The sequence below is a fragment of the Aulonocara stuartgranti genome (assembly GCF_965226115.1).
Source record: "Aulonocara stuartgranti genome assembly, chromosome: 7".
Lineage (NCBI taxonomy): Eukaryota > Metazoa > Chordata > Actinopteri > Cichliformes > Cichlidae > Aulonocara > Aulonocara stuartgranti.
The window spans coordinates 11,776,080-11,800,719 of NC_138945.1; the positions used below are offsets into that span (position 1 = coordinate 11,776,080).

The following is a 24,640-nucleotide window of genomic DNA, read 5'->3' on the forward strand; positions in this document are numbered from 1 at the left end:
ATAAGCAGTCTCTGACTGGTTGAGGGCGAGGGGAAAGAATAAATAGAGAATATAGTTCCAAACACATTTTGTTTAAATATATTTATTGAAAATAATGCAAGCTGTGTTATAGATTCTCCACTGTGTAACACTGAGTTTTCACCTTTTAGGGACATGATATCTATGTTGGGACAAACAAACTGTTAAACAACAGATGTCAACATCTCTTTAAACACTGTCTTTATTGAATATAAATCACAGTTACAGTGTCCATCATCGGTACTATTGTGAATGAGCATTATAATTAGTCAAAATGTGCACAAAATTTTAAAAAGCCTTTGTATGTTATACTGCATACTGCTCTAGCTATCCTAAAAATAATATGCAAATAATATGCAAAAGAAAAAAAGGCCAACGTAAGGGCAGATTTTAATCATTATCTTATAATCTATTTTTGTGTTCATCCATATAAAATGCCAATATATACCTCAGATCATTTCCTTTTCAGTTGTAGGAATTCTTTAGAAAAATCCCACAAATAACATATCATAGGAGCAAGTCAATAACCACTAAGAATCCAAATACAGTCAATTTAATGTCAAATATTCCTGTTGCAAATACACTTTCACTGTGTAATTGCAAAAATATATTCATAATTTTTCTCTACTAGACCCTCATCAAGCACAAGTCATGTTACATAGAAAGTACTAAAAACTTAGGATACAAGTATAAACTTACAGCTGATCCCATGTCCCTGGTACATAATACATAAAGGTATAAATTTAAAACACTTTATTTGTTTAAAGAAATCCTGACAGTGCTGGACTCTTTGCAACAATCTCAAATATTTAAAAATTAAATATATGGCTTCATTATTTGAACACAAATGAGTCCTCTAGTCTGATTTCTGGCTAAATACTGAAGATGGTTAAATCCAAAAACCCACACAGAAAAACATAGCAATGTACTGGAGGATATCCTTTTAACATATTCTGAAGGTTGTAAAAAAACACTATGATTTTTTCCACTGTATAATTATTTTATCCCAATTTAGATTTAAAATGTGTAATTTTATATATTAAGTTTAACCAGTACGTCAATTAACATATTGAATATCATTACTGTCATACAACCACAGATCTCTTTTTCACAATGAACTCCTATACATCAAGGCACTTTGTGTCTGTAAACACACACACACGCATACCAGCACACACACGCACGCACACACGGCATATAAAATTTGCATAGATTCTGCATAATTGTCATGGAAGCATTAATTCTGCTTGCCTATATAAGATATCTATATCTAGGACAGTTAAGGCAAGTATAATTTAATGGCGTGACTGCCATTTTACACAGCATGTACACACAAAGATGAAAAAAAAAGAATTCAAAATAGAGAAAAATATACTGATAGGTGTGTAACCATATAATCAAAAGTACAGATACCTTAATCAGCGTTACGGACGTCATTGTTAACTTTTGAAACTAAATGTGAAACAGTTTGCTGTGGAATTGAAGTCAGATTGTTTAATGTTACAGTTATAGTTATATGTTATAGTTTTCTCCACTTAAAGATGAGCTGAGAACAGGTCCTTATCATTCCAAAGATGACTTCTGCTGACGACACTGCATGCTGCTACAGACGCACACTTATTCTCTCACTGTTCCTGGCCATCTTCCCGCAGTTCTGACGGGAGGAATTTGTACTGCTGTTGTCTGATCATGGCCAACTTCTTCCTGGCTTCCTCCAATTCCCTTTCTTTCCGTAGCATCTCCTCCTGAGCGGCAATGATCTACAACACAACACAATTGGTCACCATGTCACCACACTTAAGAAACACTTGTTTCACAATCACACACATGAAACTGAACTTAAGTCAGATGAACAGATCCCAATCCAGACCTCCGCACACTTAAGTCCTAACCTATACAAAAGATGTGAACTTGACCTTTCTTCCTATAAAACAGCGGTGCGTACAGCTGAGCCACATGCCCATCCTGGGTCAGTACTTCCAGTTTCCCTTTTTCTAATTCAGTCCTATCCTGCTGAGCTACCCAGCTGTTACACTTCACAGTCACACATACACATGAGACAGTGCTTTATCACGATTATAGAAATGTAACACAAATGAGTTTACAACACACAATGAGACTGAAGGCGAAGTTACATGTAGAACATGTGCTTCGGATCTCTAACTTACCTGAGCAATACCTCCCACCATCTTACTCTTGACCACCACAGCCTGGTCGTCTTGTTCTTCAAATGCTGCTTTTTGTGCTGCTTTCACCAGATTATCAGAGGCTCTTTTCACAGCATTTCCAGCAGCCTGCAGAAACGCACACAAGATTTCAAGTCAAATCACAACTTAAAGGCTTTAAACTTGAGTAAAGATGGAAAACATTACAAAAGGAATGTATAAAAGACACTCAGTATGTCTAACCAATGGTCTATGATTTGAGTCTTTGAGGTGCATGTAGAACACAGTCATCAACCTTTCTCTACTAAACAGCAACTCCTGGAAAGGCAGTAATGAGTCCAACTGGGCTCTGACAGAAAACCATAACAGTTGTTTTGTTCTTGACACAGGAGGAAAGCTATAAAAGGCAACAAGGATCAGTCCCAAACATCAGTCAAAGCCAAACAATTCTTATTGGGCAACTTGGCTCAATGAAGACAAGGTTTCTCCTTTTGAGGCTCAGTGGGCTGAATCAGCCAGTGGGCTGAGACGAGAAAAAATAATTAAATAACAACACAGTAAATCTGTTTGAATCCAGGAACATCCACTTCCACACAGACAGAAAATTTCTCTTGGAGCCCTTTTCCCTCCCTGATTGTCTAAATATCATATATCATCATGTAGGCACAATGCATGAAGCAAAATATTATGTCTATGAATTCTGTTACCTTAAGGAGAAGAATGAGGTGCAACACATGTCACTCCCAAACCTTAGCCTTAAAGACATGAAGATAAATCTCGAAAGCTTTAAGGTACGTGGCCTGTGGCCTTGGCTAATGAGTTTGGTTGGAGGCATGCAGTTACAATTTCCACTGCACTGATGCACTTTCAGTACCTTCACACAGAGCCCACCTTTTGAAATTACATCCTCCCAAATGGGGAGCATAAGCATAGTAAGAAAACCAAAAAAAAAAGAAAAAAGTTTCTGTTCATCTGGACGTAACGTTTTCAGTGGGAGAAATGTTTCGGAATCATCCAAGTGACTTCTTCAGTCTCAGCTGACTGCAGGTTTCCCCAACCTTATAAACAGTACCTTTGCACAATAAATGAAACTAGCCCACTTAATGAACAATGGATTGTGAGGTCAGTTCCTTGATCATTAATATGCAAATTATCATGACCAATTGAGCAATTATTGTATGCCTCCTCTGCAGGTGATGTAGTGCAAATGGACAATGGAAACGAGTGCTGTGGTGAAATGTTCGCAACTTTAACAGCCTGAGTGGCACTACAACAACAACACAAGCCAATAGAACAACGTCTCTCAATGTTACAGCCGTAAGCTATATTTGCTAGTGTAAAAACATGGCTACATTAGGCAGTTCCAAGTGCTTGATGTGCAGTTTACATTGTGCTGATGTCCAAATGACAGAAAAACAAAGGTAAATTAAAAAGCACAACATTTAAGCCTAGTAACTATAGTACCTGAAACTAAAAATATATTTTTATTATTAACACAGCTCATTTTTGTTCATCTAATTCTGAGGTGGTCAAGTTGGAACTTGCTTTAAAATTACAGAATCATTAGACACCTCTACATGGACTCACTGAGCCATACTGCTAGGATCTACAGCAATGACATCGGAATGTCATTCGGACAGGAGAAGTGCTCTGTGATGCCAGAGGTAAAGCAGTCAAAACTGAGAAGACTGAACTACAAGAAGGCAACATTGCAGACAGCATCAATGGACATTATGTTGTGTGACTTTTTATTCGTTTGCTAACAGAAAATGTTATTGTGGCATATGATTGCGAGGATTCTTCTTATAAATTAATTAATATGAAATATTAGATTTTTGGAGGTGGTATAACATAAAATATTAACTGTGTTATCCACAACCTACTGGCTGCAATAAAAAAAAGAGTTCAAAAATCCTTCTTTCCAGAAATATTCAAACATTTAATAGAGGAACCATTAATACAGAATATAGCTAAGAGCAAATGGTTCTAGTGTAATCATAGATCAAGGCTAATATTTCCAGTTCTTAGTGCTATGTGTGGACTGGGTAGATTGTTTCCAGAGCTCTTGTAGACATAAATGTATGAGAATTACTGTGGTGGCAGCTGCAGGTCCAAAAGAGGAGGAGATAAGCCACTGCTGATTGGATCAGAGAATATGAGTTGGGCTGGCAGGCCGATGTGCTCACAGCTACACTCAAAGATAGTATTTTTGGGTGGATGAAGTGACAGGAAATACTTGTACTTTCTGTTATGTCTTGCAACTGCCGAGCATCAGTTACACCTAAAAGGTCATAACAACTCTTTTGAGCAGAGTTTGAGCAAGAAGAAAAAGGTTTTACATCTTTTTAAAGAGTCACTAATTTGTTATACCAAACCTGTGAAAATGCTTTACTATCATTATATAACCAATTTCTGAGCCTTAAACACCTACTCTGCAGGAGCTTTGCCCATTCTGAAATTATATACCCAATGATGTCACAGAAAGAAATACATCTCTGAGCAGCATTTAATAAATACTGAAAGAAAGCAATATGCAAAGGGCATTCTTACTTGTGCCAAATATAGAGCATGCTAATCCTTGTTAGCAGCTGTACAAATCACGCAGCTCACCTGTAACCCTAAACTTTGAAATTCCAGCCTATTAATACACTATAATATACTGTGTGCTCTCTAAAAGCCTCAGCTGTTGCAGAATGACTAATGTTATTGTCCCTTCAGTAGAACTGTAGTGTTGGAATCATAAGTAGAGATGACGAGCACACATCTCACGGTGAATTTGCCCATGTCAGATCTAATTTTGGACCTAACTCTTTGCTTTTCAGTCTTGAGAAAATGGCTCAAGCTAAAACAAACTCAATACAAACAATTCAGTGATATGGGCGATCGTGGCTCAAGAGTTGGGCGTTCGCCTTGTAATCGGAAGGTTGCCGGTTCGAGCCCCGGCTTGGACAGTCTCGGTCGTTGTGTCCTTGGGCAAGACACTTCACCCGTTGCCTACTGGTGGTGGTCAGAGGGCCCGGTGGCGGCAGTGTCCGGCAGCCTCGCCTCTGTCAGTGCGCCCCAGGGTGGCTGTGGCTACAAAGTAGCTTGCCATCACCAGTGTGTGAATGGGTGGATGACTGGATATGTAAAGCGCTTTGGGGTCCTTAGGGACTAGTAAAGCGCTATATAAATACAGGCCATTTACCATTTACCACTACATAGCTATTTCTCTTAAAATGCTACCACAGCTACATCTATTTTAATATGACAGTCACTTAGCTTTGCAATGCATCTGTTAGGGGTCTGGCTAAATGGGTCATTTCACACATGGTTCAAAGGCTGCACAGCTTTAAGGAACTGCCACGATTGAAACATCTTTTCACCATTGTGCACCACTTTTGTCTGGGTTCCCGCTTCCTGAGTTACTGTCCATAATAACCCATGACGTCATGTTTACCTCTCCAGTTGTGTTAAGTGTGTTATAAATAATGTTTTTTTTTTTCATGCAGAACAAACAAAATGTGAAACTGACCTTGGACAGTATTAAATACTACCGCCAGTCTTTTGCCATCTTTCCTTGTCCTTTTGTTTATGTTCATTTATCGGGCTGGCTACACACTCTGTCTCTTCTTGACAGTTGTGACTTTGACCTCAGCATCTAGCCAAATAAGGCCTTTTAAAGTGGCACAGTAACAGAAGTAATAGTAGCTCTCCTGTGTTTTTGCGCCTTGAGCAAAATTAACATGCAGTGCTGACCTGGAGCCTCTTCATGGTCTGTGAGTCCTGGTCAGCCTTGACCTTGCAGGCTACCAGCAGCTGAGCAGTGGAGGCTGCCACCTGCTTTGCTGATGAGATGAGCTTCTCTTCACTGGCATGTCCCTGTACTGCAGAGTTTGCTGCCTCACACAGGTTGTTGGTTGCTGCAGCGACCATTCGAGCCTATGGAGTCAAAGTTCTCAGTGGTTAGATGTTTTAGGAATACCTTTAAAAAAATTACAAAATTATAACAGGAGACTTACAGCTGAAATGAGCCCCTGAGACCACTGTCCATCATCTACAGCATTAGCTGGGATTGCCCCCACCTGAAAATCCAGGATAATTATTTTTGATGGACATCAAAATGACATTTATGAATGAATGTTACTAAACTCCTTGATAGAAATGATTATTAGCTTTATTTGTGGGATTTCGCTTATGTTTAAATGCACATATCAGTTCTTTTGTTGGTTCTCACATACCTTCCCTTGAGCCACCAGCTCCCTCTGTGCTGCTGAAGCAGCTTTTACCAGAGCACTGGTGGCAGCTGCAATAGACTTGGCTGCCTCCAGAATCTGCTCCTCAAAGTTCAAGCTCTCATCGGCCTCCTGTTTTAGAGAACAAACCAATAGTAAAGAAAAATGCTGCACTATGATTAACTGTAGAATAGAACAGACTAGCTCTTTATTGTCATTGTACATGCACAATGAAACTATGGATTCCCCACGCTAGCTGTGCAGGAATTAAATATAAATAGTAAGACAGCAAGAATAAATAAAAAGAGGCTGAGACAAAAATATTCAGACAAAAAATGAATAGGGCTTGTCTACAGGAAATATTGGTTTGGAGAATAAATTAATAAGTATGAAAAGTATTAAGAGCGTCAAGAATAAGCTTTGTGGTGCTGCCATTATCTGTGTTGTGAGTAGTTGTCAGCACATAAGAGATGTGACACACAAAATGACTGTGACCTGGTGTTGAGGTTAACAGGATCAGTGTGAATACTTGTGCTCTGTAAAAAACCCTCTGACCTTGGGCTTAGTCCTCGGCCTCAGCTGCTCCAGTTTCTTGGCAGCAGCTTCAATAGCTGCTGCTGCTCCCAGCAGTTCATTCTCTGCAATGACAGTGGGATCCTCAGGGTCCACCCACTCTGTGCCTAAAAGACACGGGGGGAAAAAAAGAGTACTGTCACTCTGTGCTCAAAAACACATTTTAAACTCTTCCATCAACCCCAACCTAGAATCCTATGGGCAAAAAGGGGTTTACCTAGTTAGTAGCAGTGTTTACCTAGGTGGCATGTAGCAAATTGAGGCTATAGGATGCCACACAGGTTTCCTATTTGACACTCCCTATTGACACAGACAGTGACTAAATCAATACTACCTGATCTTATACCATCTAGTGTCTAATAATGATGATGATGATAATAATAATAATAATGACAATTAAAAACTTGGATTTGTATAGCGCTTTACAGAACAGTAGAAAAAAAACAGTGCTATATATTAATCCTTTAACTTCAGGCAAAGTTGTTAAAGATCAAAGATTTAGATACCTTTCATGGCCTCAGCAGCCTGGATAAGCTCAGTGACGGAGCCTGCCACCTGCTTGGAGTAGCTGGCCAACTGCTGCTTCAGATCATGAGATGGCTTCATGATGATCTGTGTATAAAGGAAGAAAGTCACAAACTTTATTACTGCATGTACTTGAATTAATCAAATCCCAGCCTGTACTAAACTAATGCTAAGATAATCAAAGTAGATGATATTACATTGCACCGTACGCCACTCTCCTTTGAGTCAAATATCTAAGCTTTACTATCTAGTAAGGCAGTAATGAGCCTGTATCATATCACCTTTTAGTAAAGTTCAACTACAAATCTGGATGAACATCAAGTACAGGGGCAATAAGAGCAGAGCGGATAGATGAAAACATGCATAAAATTAAAACAAAAAAAAGTGTAAAATTACAATTCTGTGCTCTTTATTCAAATTCAAGATGCGACTTTATTTCTGTATGTTTACATTTTTTCAGTTATACTGTGTTGTGTAGCAAGACTAGACTAACTTCCCGATATACTCAGGGATCTATGTTGTGCCATCCTAGATAGTGGTTCTGACACTCAAGTCATGAGCCTCCTTCCTTCCCCTTAGCGTACAGTGTCAGGTTGCAGGACTTGGGATAAACCCTATACGCATGGAGGGTTTTGTCTTGATGTCAGTGGCTTCTATCTACTCCTTTGGCCATATTATAATTCCAGCAGGGTATCTGACAACCAGCAGGGCATAGGTGTCGATTGCTCAGATTTTGTTCTTCCTATTCAGCTGACTCCTCAGGGCTTGCCTTACTCTTTGCAGGTATTTGGTGGTTGCAGCTTTCCTAGCGGCCTCTTCGTGGTTCCCATTTGCCTGTGGGATACCCAGGTTCTATCTGAAGCTGTGGACTAGTTTTTATATAGCTCTTTTCTACTCTACCTGAGCACTCAAATTGCTTTATACAACTTGCCTCATTTACCCATTCACATCCATTTATATAAGTATGTTTTTCTCTTTTTTTCCTGAGAAAATGCTTTCTATCCAAAATTCACACGCATATTTACTTTGATGGATTCATGGATTCACCAGAGAGTGTCTTGCCAAAGGATATTTGGCATGCAGACTGCAGCAGCCAAGGACCAAAGCACGAACCTTCCGATCAGAAGATTTCTCTCCTGAGGTACAGCTGTCCTCAATGTCTGAAAAGTCTCCTTCTGGTAGTGCAATCCGCTTAGTTCTGACTACATTCCTTCTCCTTGTTACCATCCAATTGCACTTGTCCAGTCCGAATGACATTCCAATGTCATTGCTGTAAATCCTAGCAGTAAGTGGATGTCTCATTCACTTTGGCATACAGCTTCATGTCATCCATGTAGAAGTGATGAGTCATAATTGCGCCATTCTGTAGTTGGCATCCATAGCCAGTCCCATGAATGATCTCATTCAGGGGGTTTAGGCTTATGCAGAACAGCAGTGGGGACAGAGCAACTCCTCAGTAAATACCATACTTGTGTTATTGGCATGAAGTTGGTCTCTAGTGCTGTTCACCTCATCCCCATTGAATTTATGATAAAACCTCTTCATTTAGTTAGTTAGCCATTCTCGTGCCTCATCCATTAGCGCTCTCTCCGAGATTGGAGGGTTGGAATGATGAAATCTCCCCCCTAACCTGATGTCTTGGCTCCCTCTTGCTGTAGAATTTGTTTTGTACCTCATCAATCTCTAGTTGTGATAGCAGTTGCTTCTTCTGGATGTTGGAACACTGATCTACTAGTTATTTCATCTTTAGTCTAGATGTTGCTTTTTTTTTTAATGTAATTTTATATTCTTTCAGACTGAATTTCTGAAAAAGGTGCTTGTTATGCATTTCTCCTTGCTGAAGGTACTAGTGATTGTGGTGTAAATGCTGTCATGACAGAGGCTTAAAATTCCTGTTATTCACTGCTCTCCATATCATCTTACCACCAATACATGCTCCAGCAATCCCAGATATCCAGAAGCACATTCTTTGCCATAGCGCAGAGCTCTCATTTGCACGTCTTTGCTGACCTCTGGGTGGTAGGCAGCTTGCTGCAAGGCAAACAGTAAGAAAAGTCAGTCAGTGATAGCAAGGGCAGAAAGATATCTTATTCATATTAAAAGGTAATTCTGGCTAGAGCTGCATGTGATTATAAGTAGTCCCATGTAATTTGAATATTGGAAATGCCAATATTATAGTGTCTAAGTTGTATGTATATATTTTTTGTCATTATGACAAAAATACCTACCAAACTATTCTCTGAGACCTCATTAATTACTGCACATTGAACTTTGTTTAGCAGCCCATGAACAAACACTATTTAGTAGTTCATGGTCTGCCGTACCTTGCAGGAATGCAGCATCTCAGCAATGGCCCTTCTGCTAAGGTTAGCTGTGGCAATGATGTCTTCCTGACGACAAGAGTTCCCAGCAGCCACTGCCTTTGCTGTTGCCATTGTAATTCCTTTAGTCATGCGGATGAACTCTTCTGGTGTGGTGGTCTTTGCTGGAGGATCAGCACTGTTGAATACCTGTGTGATAAAACCAGGTTGAATGTTAGTGAGTTTTCCTTGTGCATTAATTTACTTACCTCATGGTAGGACACGTGGTCCCAAAAGCTATTTTATGTAACACCAAGGCCTTTAGTCAAAACTCTCTTCTTGCTGCCATAAGACATCTTTGAGATGGCAGTTGCCTCAAAAGTTTTGAACTGGAAGATATTAATATTATGCAGATGAGGGTTCTTATTCTAAAAGCTTTTCACTGGCTTGTGAAACAGGGGTTAGGAAATGGCCATGGCCCCTGTGGAGGAATCTCCTGTGTTTTAACTGAATCCTTGGCAGGGTATTTCCAACTGGCTTAAACTGTAAAGAAACATTTATCCCACACTCACAGCCAATTCCTGTTTGATGTGTTCAATAGTGGCCTCCAAAGCTCTCGTCCCCTTGGTGGCTTCATCCTCCACAGCCTTCACAGTCTTCAGAAGCGATGTTACATTGGTCACCATCACCTAGAGGAGTCAGGTCAAATTATGTGGTAATACATTAGAGTGATGAAAATATCTTAAATATTTGATACATTATTTTTAAACTAGATGTCACTAGCATATTTTAATTAGATTTTTAGAATACGTAGCACTTAACAGAAATATTTAAATATATATACACTATATAATAAAAAGTATTTTATATATTATATTTGTTACATATTAGAAAATATTTTTGTCTCTCCTTCTCTTCATATGCTGTCTGTTTTCTATTGTAGTGGACAGCATTTTGGGTTTTTTTCATCCAGAAGATGTTGCTTTTAGGTTTTTGACATTTAAAAAGGTCATGAAGGGGTGTTTTTTTCTGGATACAGACCAAGTACAAAGTGCTCTGGATTTGGTGAAGGCTCTTTTTAAATAATCCTAACAACTGAAAAGATTTATGTGTTAATCTTAAATGTGTATTCATTGTACTGGTAAGAATTTCACTGCAACATAATTACAAATCCTCTCTTGATACTTCAATTTTCCAATTTTGGTTCCATGCAATTAGACTAGAATAAAACTGCATGTACACATAAAACTGTTTTTAAAAGTTTGTATTTGTCATTATATCATCATGTGTTTTCAGGATCTAGAATTAATTTTATTTTTTGTGTGCTTTTATAAAACTTAAACCAAAACAAAATGTATATGTGTATATCACTACCTGTTCAATATCAGCATCTGGACATGTATTTAGATCCTGAATGTTTTGAAGTCCTTAGAAGCATAAACTTTAAACTTTAAATATTTTCTCAAATTGTAAAAAGAAAAATCAATGACTTGCTTGCCAATAAATATGTGGGAAACAGTAGCTTTAGACCATAATTTCATGTGTGGACAATGATAAATATAATTTCCTGAAAAATAAAACATTACAAATCTGTCAATGCACAGATAGAACTGCACATTTATAAAAACTTCTGGTCATTCAGTGTAAAATCGCTAAGTGCTTCCCACCAGATCCTTTCAGAATCAGCTATTTTTTTTTGTATACTTTTAGCAGATTTAATGTAGCCATGTAAAATTGTACCTTTATACCACAGACCTGCACATTATAAGGCAATTTCAAGTTGCCTTATTTTTTCAAATGGTGTCAAGCCCTTGTAACTACTCCTTGTAAAGTATAGGAGGTAGCTAAATGAAATGTTCAAGCCAGAAAAACATATTTAAGCTTTGTTAAAAATTACAACCACGTAAAAGTCAAGGTGTCTATTGTTGTAAAGTGTCAGCAAATAAAACTGACTTGAACTGATTGCTAGTTTTGTATCTTACCTTAGCAGAATTTTTAAGCTGCAGCATGCTGGGGTCATCGTGAGGCTTGCCTGCAGCTGCCTTTGTGGCGCTGATGAGGTTTCCTAGGGCTTTGGCCACATCTTTCACTGCATTGATCAACACCACCTGTACTCAGCAGGGCACAGAGCTTAAATTGTTATCTGATACAGTGCTTAACAAATTATTTAATCACCACCCAATGTAAGGTTTATGCCCTAGCTGCCTTAAATTAACAGTATCGGTAATTACAATAATTATTTTTGTTTCCATAATGGTTCATCTACTATGGTTGCAAAAGCTCTTTAATAAAAAAATTTCTTTTTCTCATTAAGAAGCCAAATTACAGCTATTTATTTGCATTCCTAAACAGTAAAATGAGTTTTAGTTGTTAAATGTTTGATTAACTTCTGACTTCTCAGAAAAGTCAGTACGCTGGCTCAAATTTGGCCATAAAAAATTCACTTTAATATTTTTCTAATGAATAATAACACAATCCTTAGTTTTAAGCAAGTTTTTGACAGATTTCTAAAATGCTTTTCTTGTTATTATGGCAGGCGGTCTAATATATTTGTACCTTTTCATAAGAAGCAAACATACATATTTGCCAGTATAGAAGCAGACAAAAATGCATCCATACCTGGGTCTCTGGGTCTTCGGAACCCAAGCTGGCTGCCCCCAGTTTTACCACATCTGCCAGTTTGGTAATGGTGGACACTGAGGACTGGGCCGCCTGGGCCAGCCTTTCCTGACTGGCCCCAGCACCAGCCACCAGCAACTTGGTGTCCTCCACCAGAGCCTTGGCTGTCTTTAGGATGCATTCCCTGTAAAAACAGCAAAGATGAACATTATATGACTTCGACTCAAAAATGACCTTATCTTTCTTTCTGGTACAGAAACCATCATTCCGGGGTTTACAAATTTTGAATTTTCACTAAACATGCTTCCTAGAACAGGGCCATAGTTCCTTCCACTACTACTTACTTACTCCAGTTGTAGTTTTTACTTTCTCAAAATAAGGCTAAGGTAATTTGCTGGTTTCTGAAGCCAGAATAAGATGTTTGCATGTTTAAAATGGATTGCTGATGTTCACAAAGCCTGATCATATCATGACACTAGACTGCAAATCAACTTGTCAAATCAACAAATCATCTGTAATATAGCCTACAGAGGGTCTCTAATTAGTACCTGTGGTCAGCGAAGGTTTCTGCATTTTCACGGTTCAAAGTTCCAGCAGTTGCAAACATAATGGTGGTGTCAAGGTCTGCAATAATTCCAGACACTGCACTGGCAGCAGTGATGCAGGCCTGGGTGCCACGGTTACCTGCCTGCAGAGATGCTAACACATGGGAGACCTGCAAGAAAATCAATAAGTCTTATAAGTTTTATAAATGGAAAGGTAAATTAAGAATAAAAACCACAGAGTAGGAGAAAATGTCTAATTTTTTTCACTGCTGATCTAATAAAGACAAACTGACCAAAAAAGAATTCAAAAGACAAGTTATGTGTTAGCCTGTGTTCTGACCTTCTCAGAGACTTTCCGTGCGCTTTCAATCAGCTCTTTCTTAGTAAAGGTGTCATTAGGGCTGCACTGAAGAGCTCCAGCTTTTGTCACCAGACTTGTGCAGGTGAAACCCAACTCACCCACCTGCTTCTTAATATGAGAACCAATCTGGAAACAAAGACATGACAACATGAAAACTGTGGAAAGGACACTTTCCAAGTATAGACACTTCACACATTAGACACATTCGTTTGATTTACTTCATGATTCTCTGCAGTAACGGCTGCATATTTGGCTTCGTTCGCAAGATTTCCAAACTCATTGGTCAGCTCGTTAGCTAATCCTCCAAGGTCATCTGGGTTGGTGTTAGACTTGGTCACCTGAAGACAAATAAGAGGATGCTAGTTACCGAGTTTGTTCCACACATGTTTCAACATGAATTAAGTATTGATGCAAATTTACTAACATGAGTTTCATACGATCATTTAATGAGTGTGTCAATAATAAAGAAATCAAGAGGCTTTTGTGGAAATTATGTGTGTTTGCACATGGCTTTGTATGCGTTTTTGTCTTCATAATATCCTTATCACAATGAATGCTATTAAAGTGCAAGAAAAGAATGATAAGTAACAGAAATAATATTATGGTTGGAGAAAAAAGATACATTTTTCAATAACATACATCTATCTGGTAGAAGTCTGATTCTATTGGTGAAATGTGAGGTTGTCCCAAGGCTTGCATGTAAATCTACGCTACGCCTAGGGTGGTACTGTGTCTTTGTTACCTGTGTGCATGATCCTCTGTTTACAGCCTATGCGTTCCAGTTTTGTTGGTTCCATTTAGTTTTCCTGACTTGTGTCAGGATTTTTTAGTAGAGCCACCTGTGTTATCATTTTGAAACTCCTACATCACCTTGGTCTCTAGTTTTTTGCATTCACAGCGTGTCCACGCTGCTCGCCCACCTACCCGGTGGTGTGATGACAATACCCCATCAGTCTTTTACAGCTGAGGAGTAAAAACTGGAGGACTACCCAGCTTAGGTTCTGCCAAAATACTAATTACCAGATTTTAGGGCCTGAACCACTGAAAGGATGCAGTAATAGTAATAGTATGTTCAATCGATACTCTTGCTGTTTTTGCATATGACAGCCTTTGTGGTATGATTTGTTTTATTCCATTCATAACTGTTTAGTGGCAATGACAGGAAATCCCACAGCTGTCTCCTAATATGGTACTTTTTCATGCTCAATCCTCACTAAGAGGGAGCATGCTTTATTCATTTAGAATTTCTAACTGAGCTCAACTTTTAAATGGAAAAATTAATGACTAACAACAAACCAAAAACTATCCCCCATGCATTATTATCATAATATGTTACCATCTCTTGCACAGTCACAGCGATGGCCTTGGCTGTCTTAACCATGGTAGTCTGGTAGTCCACAAAGGTGCCTTCAGGTTCTTGCATTGGTGTATCTTCCATTTTATTGATGGAATCATTGATGGAGTCCACCATACCACCTACTGCACCAGCTGCACTGGCTGCTTCAGACAGTGTGGCACCCAAGTCATCCACTGCTTCTTTCATCATCTGCACGGACTCCTCCAAGGCCTCGTGCATGTGGGCTGCCTAGATAAAGGAAGCACATTGGTGTGAGCAGTGCAAAAATGCTCAGTGTGTTCAGTGGTACTTAATCACATAGAGTACAATCAAGTACACATATCCAGAAGACATTATATTTCAACTTTCATTACCTTTGGATTGCCTCCAGCCTCCTTAGCAGTGTAGAGCATCTGCAGGGCCGACTCAGTCAGGGTTTTGGTTTGGTCTAAAACAGCCATCTGTTGTTGACTATTGAGAATCTTGGATGCTGTGCCAATGGCTCCCATGATCAGGGGCTCAAAGTAACTGGCCATCTGAGAGACCTGTGTGGGCAACAAATAATTTTATTTAAGTACAAAACTGATTCCAAAATAAAAGGAACATGTCAGACTTCAGCCTGTAGCTGGACCATCACATCGTCCAAATTGTGTTGCCTGTAAAAAGTTGCTGTCTTAAGGTTTACCTTGTGTCCCAGCTGGGAGGCCTCAGATCGAGCAGCTACAGCCACGGGATCAATCAAGTTACTAATCTCATGGACTGAGGCAGCCATCTGCTCATGGAGAGTCTAAAACATACACATATGAACTGTCAGTCAAACTCAGATACTTTAAATTAGCCCCAAATTCAGCTTCATTTACTATGTCTACCAACAGACTTATTACACATCAGGTCAAGGAACAATGCATGCTGAAGTACACTACATCACAGTGGCTTCCTGAACCGTTTGTCCCTCAAAACACTTTTGTGTTTCCTCACAATAACTTTTCACTTTCCTTCTTGTAAAATGGTCATTCTAACTAGCATGGACCAATGCACAGGCTGTTCAGGGGATTGGCAGGAAGAAATATTCTGTGGGGGCAGTAACATCCATACCATGATTTTTCAGGGGTTTAGTAGGTGAAATTAGATACATATAGACACATACATATATATTCAACGTAGAATAAACAACAAACAATCAAGTGTAATGCTTTTATTTTGTATAGGATACAGCAATTCAATTTTCTTGCTGCATTCATACAGAGTCAGTGAAAAACTAATAGTGGAGTGTGCATGTTTACCTCCATTGAGATGTCCTCTCGTGGTGTTAGGTGCTGGCTTATGGCTGCCAGAGAGGCCTGATCAACTTCACGGATGCAGCCATTTAGCGCTTCAATAGCATCATCACATTCTCTCTGGCCAGGAGCTTTTTCTCTGCACACATGAGATGAAGGGTGTAATTACTACACACTCTTATAACCTGCTTGACTCAATCTAAGCAGAGAACCAATTCTTACTTTTATAGTTTTTTACATTTTGACTTGTTTGGGCTTTTTTTTTTTTAGATTATTTTAATTTTCATTCCAGGTCAGTGTTCCCTTCATCTTTTCCCTTTCATTTTTGGCCATAGTTTGCAACTATTTGACTGTATGTGTCTATGTTGGAGTGAATGCCTGCCGGTGTAGCTGATTATGTGTCTGTATGTTTGTGTGGCTTTTATTTGAACTGTGAAGCACTTTTTTAACTCTGTGTTAAGTGCTATACAGTTATTATTATAATAATTATAATAAACTAAACAACCCCCCTTATATGTTATATATGTCATTCAAAAGTCTGATACAAATCTATTCCAAAGTTTGGGTTAAATAACACGTTACTCATAAAAATGATGCAAGACTTAATGGCCAATAATAATTTTGTGATCATTACAAAATAACACAAAATATTGTGTAAATCTATGCATTATTTATATTATGCATGGTCATTTACATAATATACTGTTACACTGTTTTCTAGGTGTGATGGTTGAGAGGGAGCCCAGACAGTAGTAGTAGTGGAAGAGGCCAGTGTGCAGAGCAGGGTCTACCTCATGTTGGTGATGAGTTTCTTGATGGAGTCAGACACAGTTCTGGAGTGTCCAGCAAGCACGGACCACTTGGGCGGGTCTTTGGGGTTGACAGCCAAAGAACGGGCAGTCTGGATCAGGCCAGTGGAGCTTTCCAGCATTGTCTTAGCTGCTGCCACAATGGGCTCCATAGCTGCAAGACCCTGAACCAGAGAATAACAAATCAGGATCTATCTGAGAATATGAAAATCTCCTGATGTTAGATTCTGTAACTTGTAATGATATGACAGGGCACATTAGTGTCATAGCAATGCTGTAATGGCAGCTCTTGGAAATACCTCAGGGCTGATCTGAGCAGGAATGCTGGCGAATTCAGGATTGGAGGCAAAAGCAGTCAGGTTGTCCACAGCTTCTATTAGAGGGCCAGTGGCAGCTTTACACTTTTCTCTGTTCGCCTGGTTAAAGGCTCCATCCAAAGCCTATGCAGGGGACACAGACATGACTTCCATAAGAATTTTTCAGCACTATTTAGTTCTAGAAGACTAGCTGTTTACCTCCTAGAGCAGTGTAATGTAGCAAGGAAGAAGAGGTTTAAATAATATAGCTGTCAAAAGTGAGCTAATGAGCTCTTGTTTAATCCTTTTTTATGAGTTTTATTAGTTTTCTTTTATTATAGAAAACGTGGATTCGACTGTTCCATTTTTACACACTTTCAGATGTATACTGGATAAAGGCCGGAAGACATGTCTCAGTAAACATATGTCCGACAACCCTAATATGTCTGACCGAGAACTAAAAGTAAAGACATTTCTTACATGTTTTTATTACTTTTCTTACATTTTTTTGAAAATCCTATTCTTAAATGATAGTTAAACATAATTGACTGTAGTTCAGTTTGTAAATTAATACTTGTCACTACATCATAATTAACCTTTTCACTCAAGCTGTGGGTGTGTGTGTATGAATGATACTGATGTGTGTTTGATATGGCTTTTATTACAAACCTTTATGGATTTGACCAAGTTGGCAGTGGTGTTGGCCACTTCTTTGGCTGACTGGACAAACTGCCTCTTGGCAATAGGGTTAGGAGTTTTAGAGGAGGCCAATCTGCAGGCATTACAGAGCGCAGAGGTGTGCTTGGCCACTATGGTTGCTGCGGAGAGCACCTGCATGGGGAGAGTAATGGTCATCACATTCAGACTCAATAATCAGTCAAAGAAATCTGATAAAACTGACAATTACTTGCAGTGAGGCAAGCATTTACCTGGGATTGAGTACAAGCTGGGTCCACCAGGTTCTGACAGGCCATCTGAATAGACTGATTGGCTCGTGCAAACTGAGCAGGGTCTACCAGGCCCTTCTGACCTGCTGTGCTGTTGGGGTCTGATACACCCAGTAAATAGGCAGCCTAGAGACATAAAATCACCTATAAGTTCATTGTATGAGATGATGACGAGATGAGATAGCCTTTATTTGTCAGTTGCAGGTCTTTTGCCCACAACTGAGATGACAGACCTTGCCGACCGTACATACAATACACAAACATCACATTGGGGAGACAGGTCAGGCTAGGTAGCGAGGAAAAAAAACATCGAAATGTGTAACACAGAAGGATAATACAGGAATGCACAGATATCAACACACCATAGCACAATAAACACAGACAGTAACATGGGAACGTTTTCCAGTGTGTACATCTGATCTGGGACCGCTGCAATCTTCGACTGCGCCTCCAGCTGACCCAATGTCCACATCAGAGGGGAGGTAAGCGTTGGAGGTGGCGTTGGATCCGGGGTAGGGAGGGTGATGCGTCAGTATCAGTATATGTATGTGTGTGCGTGTCCATAGTTCAGCTGAGATAGTGTCCTTCGCCCTGCCTGGCTAAGTAAACAGTCTTCCAGCCAACCCAGGTGGCCTTGTAGGGAATGGGAAGGAACAGACTCAACACAGTCGTTATCAGGGAGTTGTTGTTCGGCTCCAGCCTTGAGCCCACAGGTGGCGCCGAAGGGGTAGCCGGATTATGATGGTAATTTTTCTTTTGCAACAACTCATGAGAATTTCAAGCTGTTCTTTCACACTGCGACACTGGTCTCTCAATCTCCCGTTGGAGAACCGCGAGTTTCTCCATGATGTTATTAACCTTCAGTTCCGTGGTCTTGTCATTCTTTTGCTCAAAGCGCATATTCTGAGACCTCACGACCACAGTCAGCAGTATGTAAATACTTCTAGTGTGTAGCAAGCCAAAATAGACATGTTACCAGCATACTTTACTTGCCTCTGAGCTGCTGTCTTAAGGCAATAATACAGTAATCTACAGTATGGATTTTACCTGTGCAGCTGCTTCAGTGAGACCACAAAGAGCTCTGGAGCCAGTACTGACTGAGTCACCAAACTCGGGCAGGTTGGAGTTTTTGGCATTATGAGAAATACCAGCCATGGACTCACCGAGGACCTATTGACAAATAACAAGAGAATCAGAAATCAAAGAGTGGAGCATCACACATTTAATGATGATATTGAGTAAAGCTAAAGCACTGACAAAGCACTGACTGAACCATAACATTGTAGTCTACATCCAAGCTTTGTAGTTTGTTGCCGACGAAACAAATTGCTTAAATACTTAAATAGTTTAAGGTGTTGAAAAACAAGAAGAAATTAAAACTTGTATCACGTTTGCTTTGGCTCATTATGTTGTTTATTTCATCTTTTATCATTACCAAGAAATTTTCTTTTAGTTACTGTCTAACCGATGGAGCTCACAGCAAAAAAAAAAAAAAACATGACACTTTCATAGGCATAATGTATATGTGCATAATTTCCTTAGGGATTAATAAAGCATTCTGATTCTGATGACATTGTCTAAACTGATGCAATAAGATGGAGAATATGTGATCTGATAGAATCACGTCCTCTTTTTTTCTGTGGGAGAAACAGCCCGCGCTTCTACTGTTTCCAGTCTATTACCTATTCCAAATTAGACAGGAACTGCCAATGTTGAAAATCCTAAAAAAATAGAACTAAAACCATAAAAGAAAGGCATTAATGATGTGTATTCTACAGTACCTTGGAGTTCTCCATGACACTGTCAATGCAGTCAAAGTATGACAGCTCAGTGATTGCTTCTGTCGGGTTCTCCAGCATCCCCTTCACTGACTGCACACAAACACAGCATACATTCCTGACAAACTCACACTGTTAAACTGTACAACTCAGCTGAGTGTCACACAACCTCTATGACTGAAATGTATTGATTGTTTATGGTTTTCTTTATTATTATTATTATACAGTTTTAGAGATTTTTATGATGCGTCCGGGACATGGGAAGCTAAAGAAAAGATAAAAAAGAGAAACTGTTTGATGGTGGCTGTTACCTCAAGCTCTCTGAGAGCATTATCACACTCCTTCTGACCTGGAGCCTGCTGAGTGCACATGGTGATGAGCTGGTTAATAGTGTCTGTAACAGCCCTGCAAAGACAAATGATAAGACAGATAAGTGGTTAAAACCAAAGCTGCAGAAAATTGATTTTTTTATTTTGGTTTGGGGTTTTTTTTGTGGGGGGGTTTTACCGGGCAGCTGCTGCCAGCTGGTTCTTGAGGTTGGGGGAGCTAGGATCAGTGGACAGAGCTTTAGCTGCTAAAAGCAGCTTGCTTGATGACATTGAGATTGTCTTCAGGTTAGACACCACCTGGGTCTGGTCCTCCTTAGACTAGAGGAAAGGAAGAAGTGTGAAGACACTGAAAACTCTATGGCTTTTGCAATTAATATTTTTTCACCTAAATCATGTGTCATGATGACCCAGCTTCTTGGAATATGAACCTGTGTCTGCTCTTTGCGTGGTACACCACAACGATACAAAGGACAGTACATTTTTGAGGATATAAAACTCATAAATACATGTTTTAAAAAATTGGACGACAGTTTGCCTGGTGGTAACTCATTCAAACTGACCTGAGATGTTCCAGCCATGTCAACACCAGCCTCTAGGAAGTTGCTAAATTCCTGTCCAAATTTGCTAGTGGCCCTGGCCAGGTCCTGGGTAGTTCCTCTGGATGACTGGACCACTTCATTGGCTGATTGATTTAGACCAGCTGCAACCTCGTTGAGATGAGCTTGAACCTCCTGGAAGCTCTTTCCACTAGACGGGAACTATGTTGGGAAGAAAAAAATTCTAATACTGCAAGTAGCAATATAGAAAAGAATATTGGCTACAACTGGTTATAACTTTGGTTATAACTGTAAGCAACTAGGCCTGACTCATAAATTATGTTTTCATCCTCAAGCATCCACAATTAACTTGTCTCCAAAGACTGTCTTCCAGGGTTCCATGATATGTACAATTTTGGAGAAGAAAGACTAGTTTTGCTGTGCAACTGTGTTTCACAGGTAAAAAAAAAAAAAAGAAGAGAAAAAAAGAGAGATCAGGAAAATTATGAAAAACAGTAGGTGATGGAACTTGATTGATTAATAGAATAGCTTCAGGGTGAAATACTATTCACCTGAGATCTTTTTATCAGTAACTACAATCTACATTTGTTAAAAACTGTTAATTTTGTACTAACGGAATCAGCCAGGAGAGACTTGCTAGCTTCGCCCACAGTGCGGATGGCATTGTCTACATCCCTCTGGCCAGGAAGGCAATTCACACATCTGTTCAAGGCCTGGGAAACCGCCTTAGCCACCTTCACACAGAAACACATGCACATGATGATTGTCATTATTATATGAAAGACATATAAACATTCAGAAATAAACTACTGTAGCTACCAAACAAAAGCATTTGTAATCTCTCGGTCTGGCTCTAACCTGGGCCAATCTCTGCTGACTCTCTGCAGCTCCTGGTTTAGCAATGGCCCTCTTGGTCTCTTCAATAAGGTTGGATGACTTGTCCATGACATCCCCAGCACAGTCCAGTATGGCACTACGTGCTGCTGAGTCATCTGTGGTAGCAGCGACTCCTCTGGCAGCCGAAGCTAGTGACTTTAGAGCCTGAGCCACATCTCTGGCTGCCATACCTGGATCCAACAGGACAGAGGAGAGAAACTTTGGTGCGTAGAAAGACATAATACAAAATTTACAGTCTGGGAATGCCTAAGGTCTAATTTGTTTAAATTAATAAAAAAGATATTTTGAAATGTAGTATAATGCAAAATTCTTGAGTCACTCGTCATTTCTTTTGCATCACTCATCTTTAGTCCAGACATTCTACTTGACCATTTTCAAGATTGTCTTGTTGTTTTTTTGTTGAACCACTTCAGTCTAAACAGGGACCTAACGCAAGGATTGAATGAGTGAAACAAAACTGGTTCCTATTTCTTCTGTTGATTCCATGAGAAATGTTACAAATTGTCCATCTTGTCCTGTCTCAGAGCAACGCTGAAAAACTAGTTAATGCATTTATTACTTCTAGGCTGGACTACTGTAATTCATTATTATCAGGATGTCCTAAAAACTCCATGAAAAGCCTTCCGTTAATCAAAAAATGCTGCCGTGAGAGTACTGACAGGGACTAGAAAGAGAGAGCATATTTCTCTTATATTGGATTCCCTTCATTGGCTCCCTGTTAAATCCAGAATTGAATTCAAATTCCTGCTCCTCACATTATTCAAGTCTTGAATAATCAGGCCCCATCTGATCTTAATATCCTTATAGCACTTCGCTCTCGCTCTGCAGGCCTACTTGTTGTTCCTAGAGTATTTAAAAGTAGAATGGGAGGGAGAGCCTTCAGTTTTCAGGCCCCTCTTCTGTGGAACCAGCTTCCAGTTTGTATTCAGGAGACAGACACTATCTCTACTTTTAAGATTAGGTTTAAAACTTTCCTTTTTGCTAAAGCATATAGTTAGGGCTGGATCAGGTGAGCCTGAATCCTCCTTTAGTTATGCTGCAACAGGTGTAGGCTGCTGGGAGATTCCCATGATGCATTGACTATTTCTTCTTCAGTCACCTTTCTCACTCACTATGTGTTAATAGACCTCTCTGCATTGAATCATACTTGTTATTAATCTCTGACTCTCTTCCACAGCATGTCTTTTATCCTGTCTTCCTTCTCTCACCCAAACCAGTTGCAGCAGATGGCCGCCCTCCCTGAGCCTGGGTCTGTTGGAGGTTTCTTCCTTTTAAAGGGGAGTTTTTCCTTCCCACTGTCGCCAAAGTGCTTGCTCATAGCATGTATTATTGTAGGGTCTGCCTTACAATATAAAGTGGCTTGAGGTGACTGCTGTTGTGATTTGGTTTCCCAGAAGAGTTGAAGCTGTTATAGCGGCAAAGCATGGGATGACACCATACTAAAGCCTATGCCCTAAGAATGGTATATCACTCAACACCAAATCACAACAAAAAATGCCACATGTGCTTTATACTGTAAGGCAGCGGTCCCCAACCTTTTTTGCGCCACGGACCGGTTTATGCCCGACAATATTTTCACGGACCGGCCTTTAAGGTGTCGCGGATAAATACAACAAAATAAAACCAGTACCGGTACCGAAAAAAAGAAGATTTATTCATAACACACGTGAAAAGACCCAGGGAAACCAAGTTAACGATAAAAACGATAACAAAATAACGCTGAAAACCGATAAAAACCCTGAAAACCATACATTTCACACCTGATCCTCAACTCTCACGGCCCGGTACCAAACGACTCACGGACCGGTACCGGTCCGAGGCCCGGGGGTTGGGGACCGCTGCTGTAAGGTAAAGGCCCTACTATAAAAATTTGACTGGGATCAGAAACAAACCCATTTTTAAAGTGACAGACTCGTATTGCTGTTTCATCCTGTCACATCTCATTGCAAGTAAAGCTTTATTGTACTATTTTTCCTCTTGAACAAAAAATATACTTAATAGCTGACATTCTGGTTATGTTAAACTCACCAGTGTAGTTCTCATTTCCCTGGGTGGCTTCACTCAGCAGCTGGGCTATGGCTGAGCTCACAGCCTTGGTGCTGTTACCCAGATCCTGGGAGCATTTCTCAAGCTGAACAACACAGCAGAAGACATGGAAAGAAACATTATCAACCATTCCTACCTTTTGAAAATAACTCACCAATTATTATTATTAAAAAAATGTTATGTTTATGCTTCGTTCATGGTGTTGTCCAGTGAACCAAAACTATTTCAGTGTTCCTTACCGTCTCTCCTGGTAGTGGTTTAAGTTTGCCTTCTTCTGCTGATGCCTTGGCCTCTTGAATCTCCTTTTCCAAATCTCTCACCGTTGATAGAGCATTGTCTATTTCCAGTGGTCCACAAGCTTCCTGAGCCTAAGATACACAAAAATATCTGTGATTAGTTAAATAAAACATAGTTATATCTTGCATGAATTAGATATCAGTCAAAAAAAATCAGAAAAAAGTTCTACACCATAATTGCTTCACTTGATTCATTGACCAAAAAAATAGGCCATCTGTTAGAAATCTGGAAATTCATGTATTTCTTAATCTAAAACAGTAAAAAGAAATCTGGAGAATTAGATCATTCCTGTATGATATCATTTCAGAAAAGTTCAAACATGCATGAGTGTTTCTTAGGTCTTTCACTCACTTTGCTGACTCCAGCTAGCACAGTACAATGAACGCTGAAATCTTTCTCAGAATCAAACTGATGAATATATATAATTAGTACTACCTTTTGTGAGGCAGTGCGGAGCTCTGCCAAGGCACTGGCCAGGTTTTTAGCACACTGGCTGAGCTGCATAGCTGAAGCCTGGTCACTGATGGTGGGAACAGCAGCTTTGGAGGCTGTAACCATCTTAGCACCGGGCTGGTAGAGGGAAGAGAGACATGTTGCATTGGTTTTGATTTAAAGCAATTCATTCTAAAAAAGAAAGGGACTATAAAGTGTTTGCTTTTCCTAAAACTTTTGCTAGAAGTGCGTTTACATCTCCTCATTCTTATCTCTAGTTAATAATGGTGTAAATAAACATATAATCAATAAAAAAAAC

General features: G+C 39.6%; 1 protein-coding gene across 2 annotated transcripts in view; it reads right to left on the bottom strand.

The window, feature by feature from the left end:
• Positions 1-202: 202 nt before the first annotated feature.
• Positions 203-24,640, bottom strand: part of tln1 (talin 1) — a 56,624-nt gene continuing 32,186 nt past the window's right edge. For both annotated transcript variants that reach the window (XM_082540345.1, XM_082540344.1), the window contains exons 25-57: positions 24,325-24,459; positions 23,832-23,960; positions 23,575-23,677; positions 21,508-21,716; positions 21,264-21,383; positions 20,653-20,850; positions 20,271-20,410; positions 20,075-20,168; positions 19,767-19,856; positions 19,033-19,155; positions 17,968-18,111; positions 17,708-17,869; positions 17,042-17,182; positions 16,725-16,906; positions 15,940-16,072; positions 15,342-15,443; positions 15,031-15,201; positions 14,657-14,905; positions 13,539-13,658; positions 13,300-13,446; positions 12,963-13,129; positions 12,415-12,598; positions 11,778-11,903; positions 10,368-10,484; positions 9,820-10,005; positions 9,419-9,526; positions 7,477-7,582; positions 6,953-7,077; positions 6,404-6,529; positions 6,185-6,247; positions 5,922-6,104; positions 2,187-2,312; positions 203-1,778 (exon numbers count right to left, since the gene is read on the bottom strand). In XM_082540345.1, the coding sequence (XP_082396471.1) occupies positions 1,644-1,778; positions 2,187-2,312; positions 5,922-6,104; positions 6,185-6,247; positions 6,404-6,529; positions 6,953-7,077; positions 7,477-7,582; positions 9,419-9,526; positions 9,820-10,005; positions 10,368-10,484; positions 11,778-11,903; positions 12,415-12,598; positions 12,963-13,129; positions 13,300-13,446; positions 13,539-13,658; positions 14,657-14,905; positions 15,031-15,201; positions 15,342-15,443; positions 15,940-16,072; positions 16,725-16,906; positions 17,042-17,182; positions 17,708-17,869; positions 17,968-18,111; positions 19,033-19,155; positions 19,767-19,856; positions 20,075-20,168; positions 20,271-20,410; positions 20,653-20,850; positions 21,264-21,383; positions 21,508-21,716; positions 23,575-23,677; positions 23,832-23,960; positions 24,325-24,459 (4,644 nt within the window). In that variant the 3' untranslated portion in view covers positions 203-1,643. The remainder of the gene's footprint in view (positions 1,779-2,186; positions 2,313-5,921; positions 6,105-6,184; positions 6,248-6,403; positions 6,530-6,952; positions 7,078-7,476; positions 7,583-9,418; positions 9,527-9,819; positions 10,006-10,367; positions 10,485-11,777; positions 11,904-12,414; positions 12,599-12,962; positions 13,130-13,299; positions 13,447-13,538; positions 13,659-14,656; positions 14,906-15,030; positions 15,202-15,341; positions 15,444-15,939; positions 16,073-16,724; positions 16,907-17,041; positions 17,183-17,707; positions 17,870-17,967; positions 18,112-19,032; positions 19,156-19,766; positions 19,857-20,074; positions 20,169-20,270; positions 20,411-20,652; positions 20,851-21,263; positions 21,384-21,507; positions 21,717-23,574; positions 23,678-23,831; positions 23,961-24,324; positions 24,460-24,640) is intronic.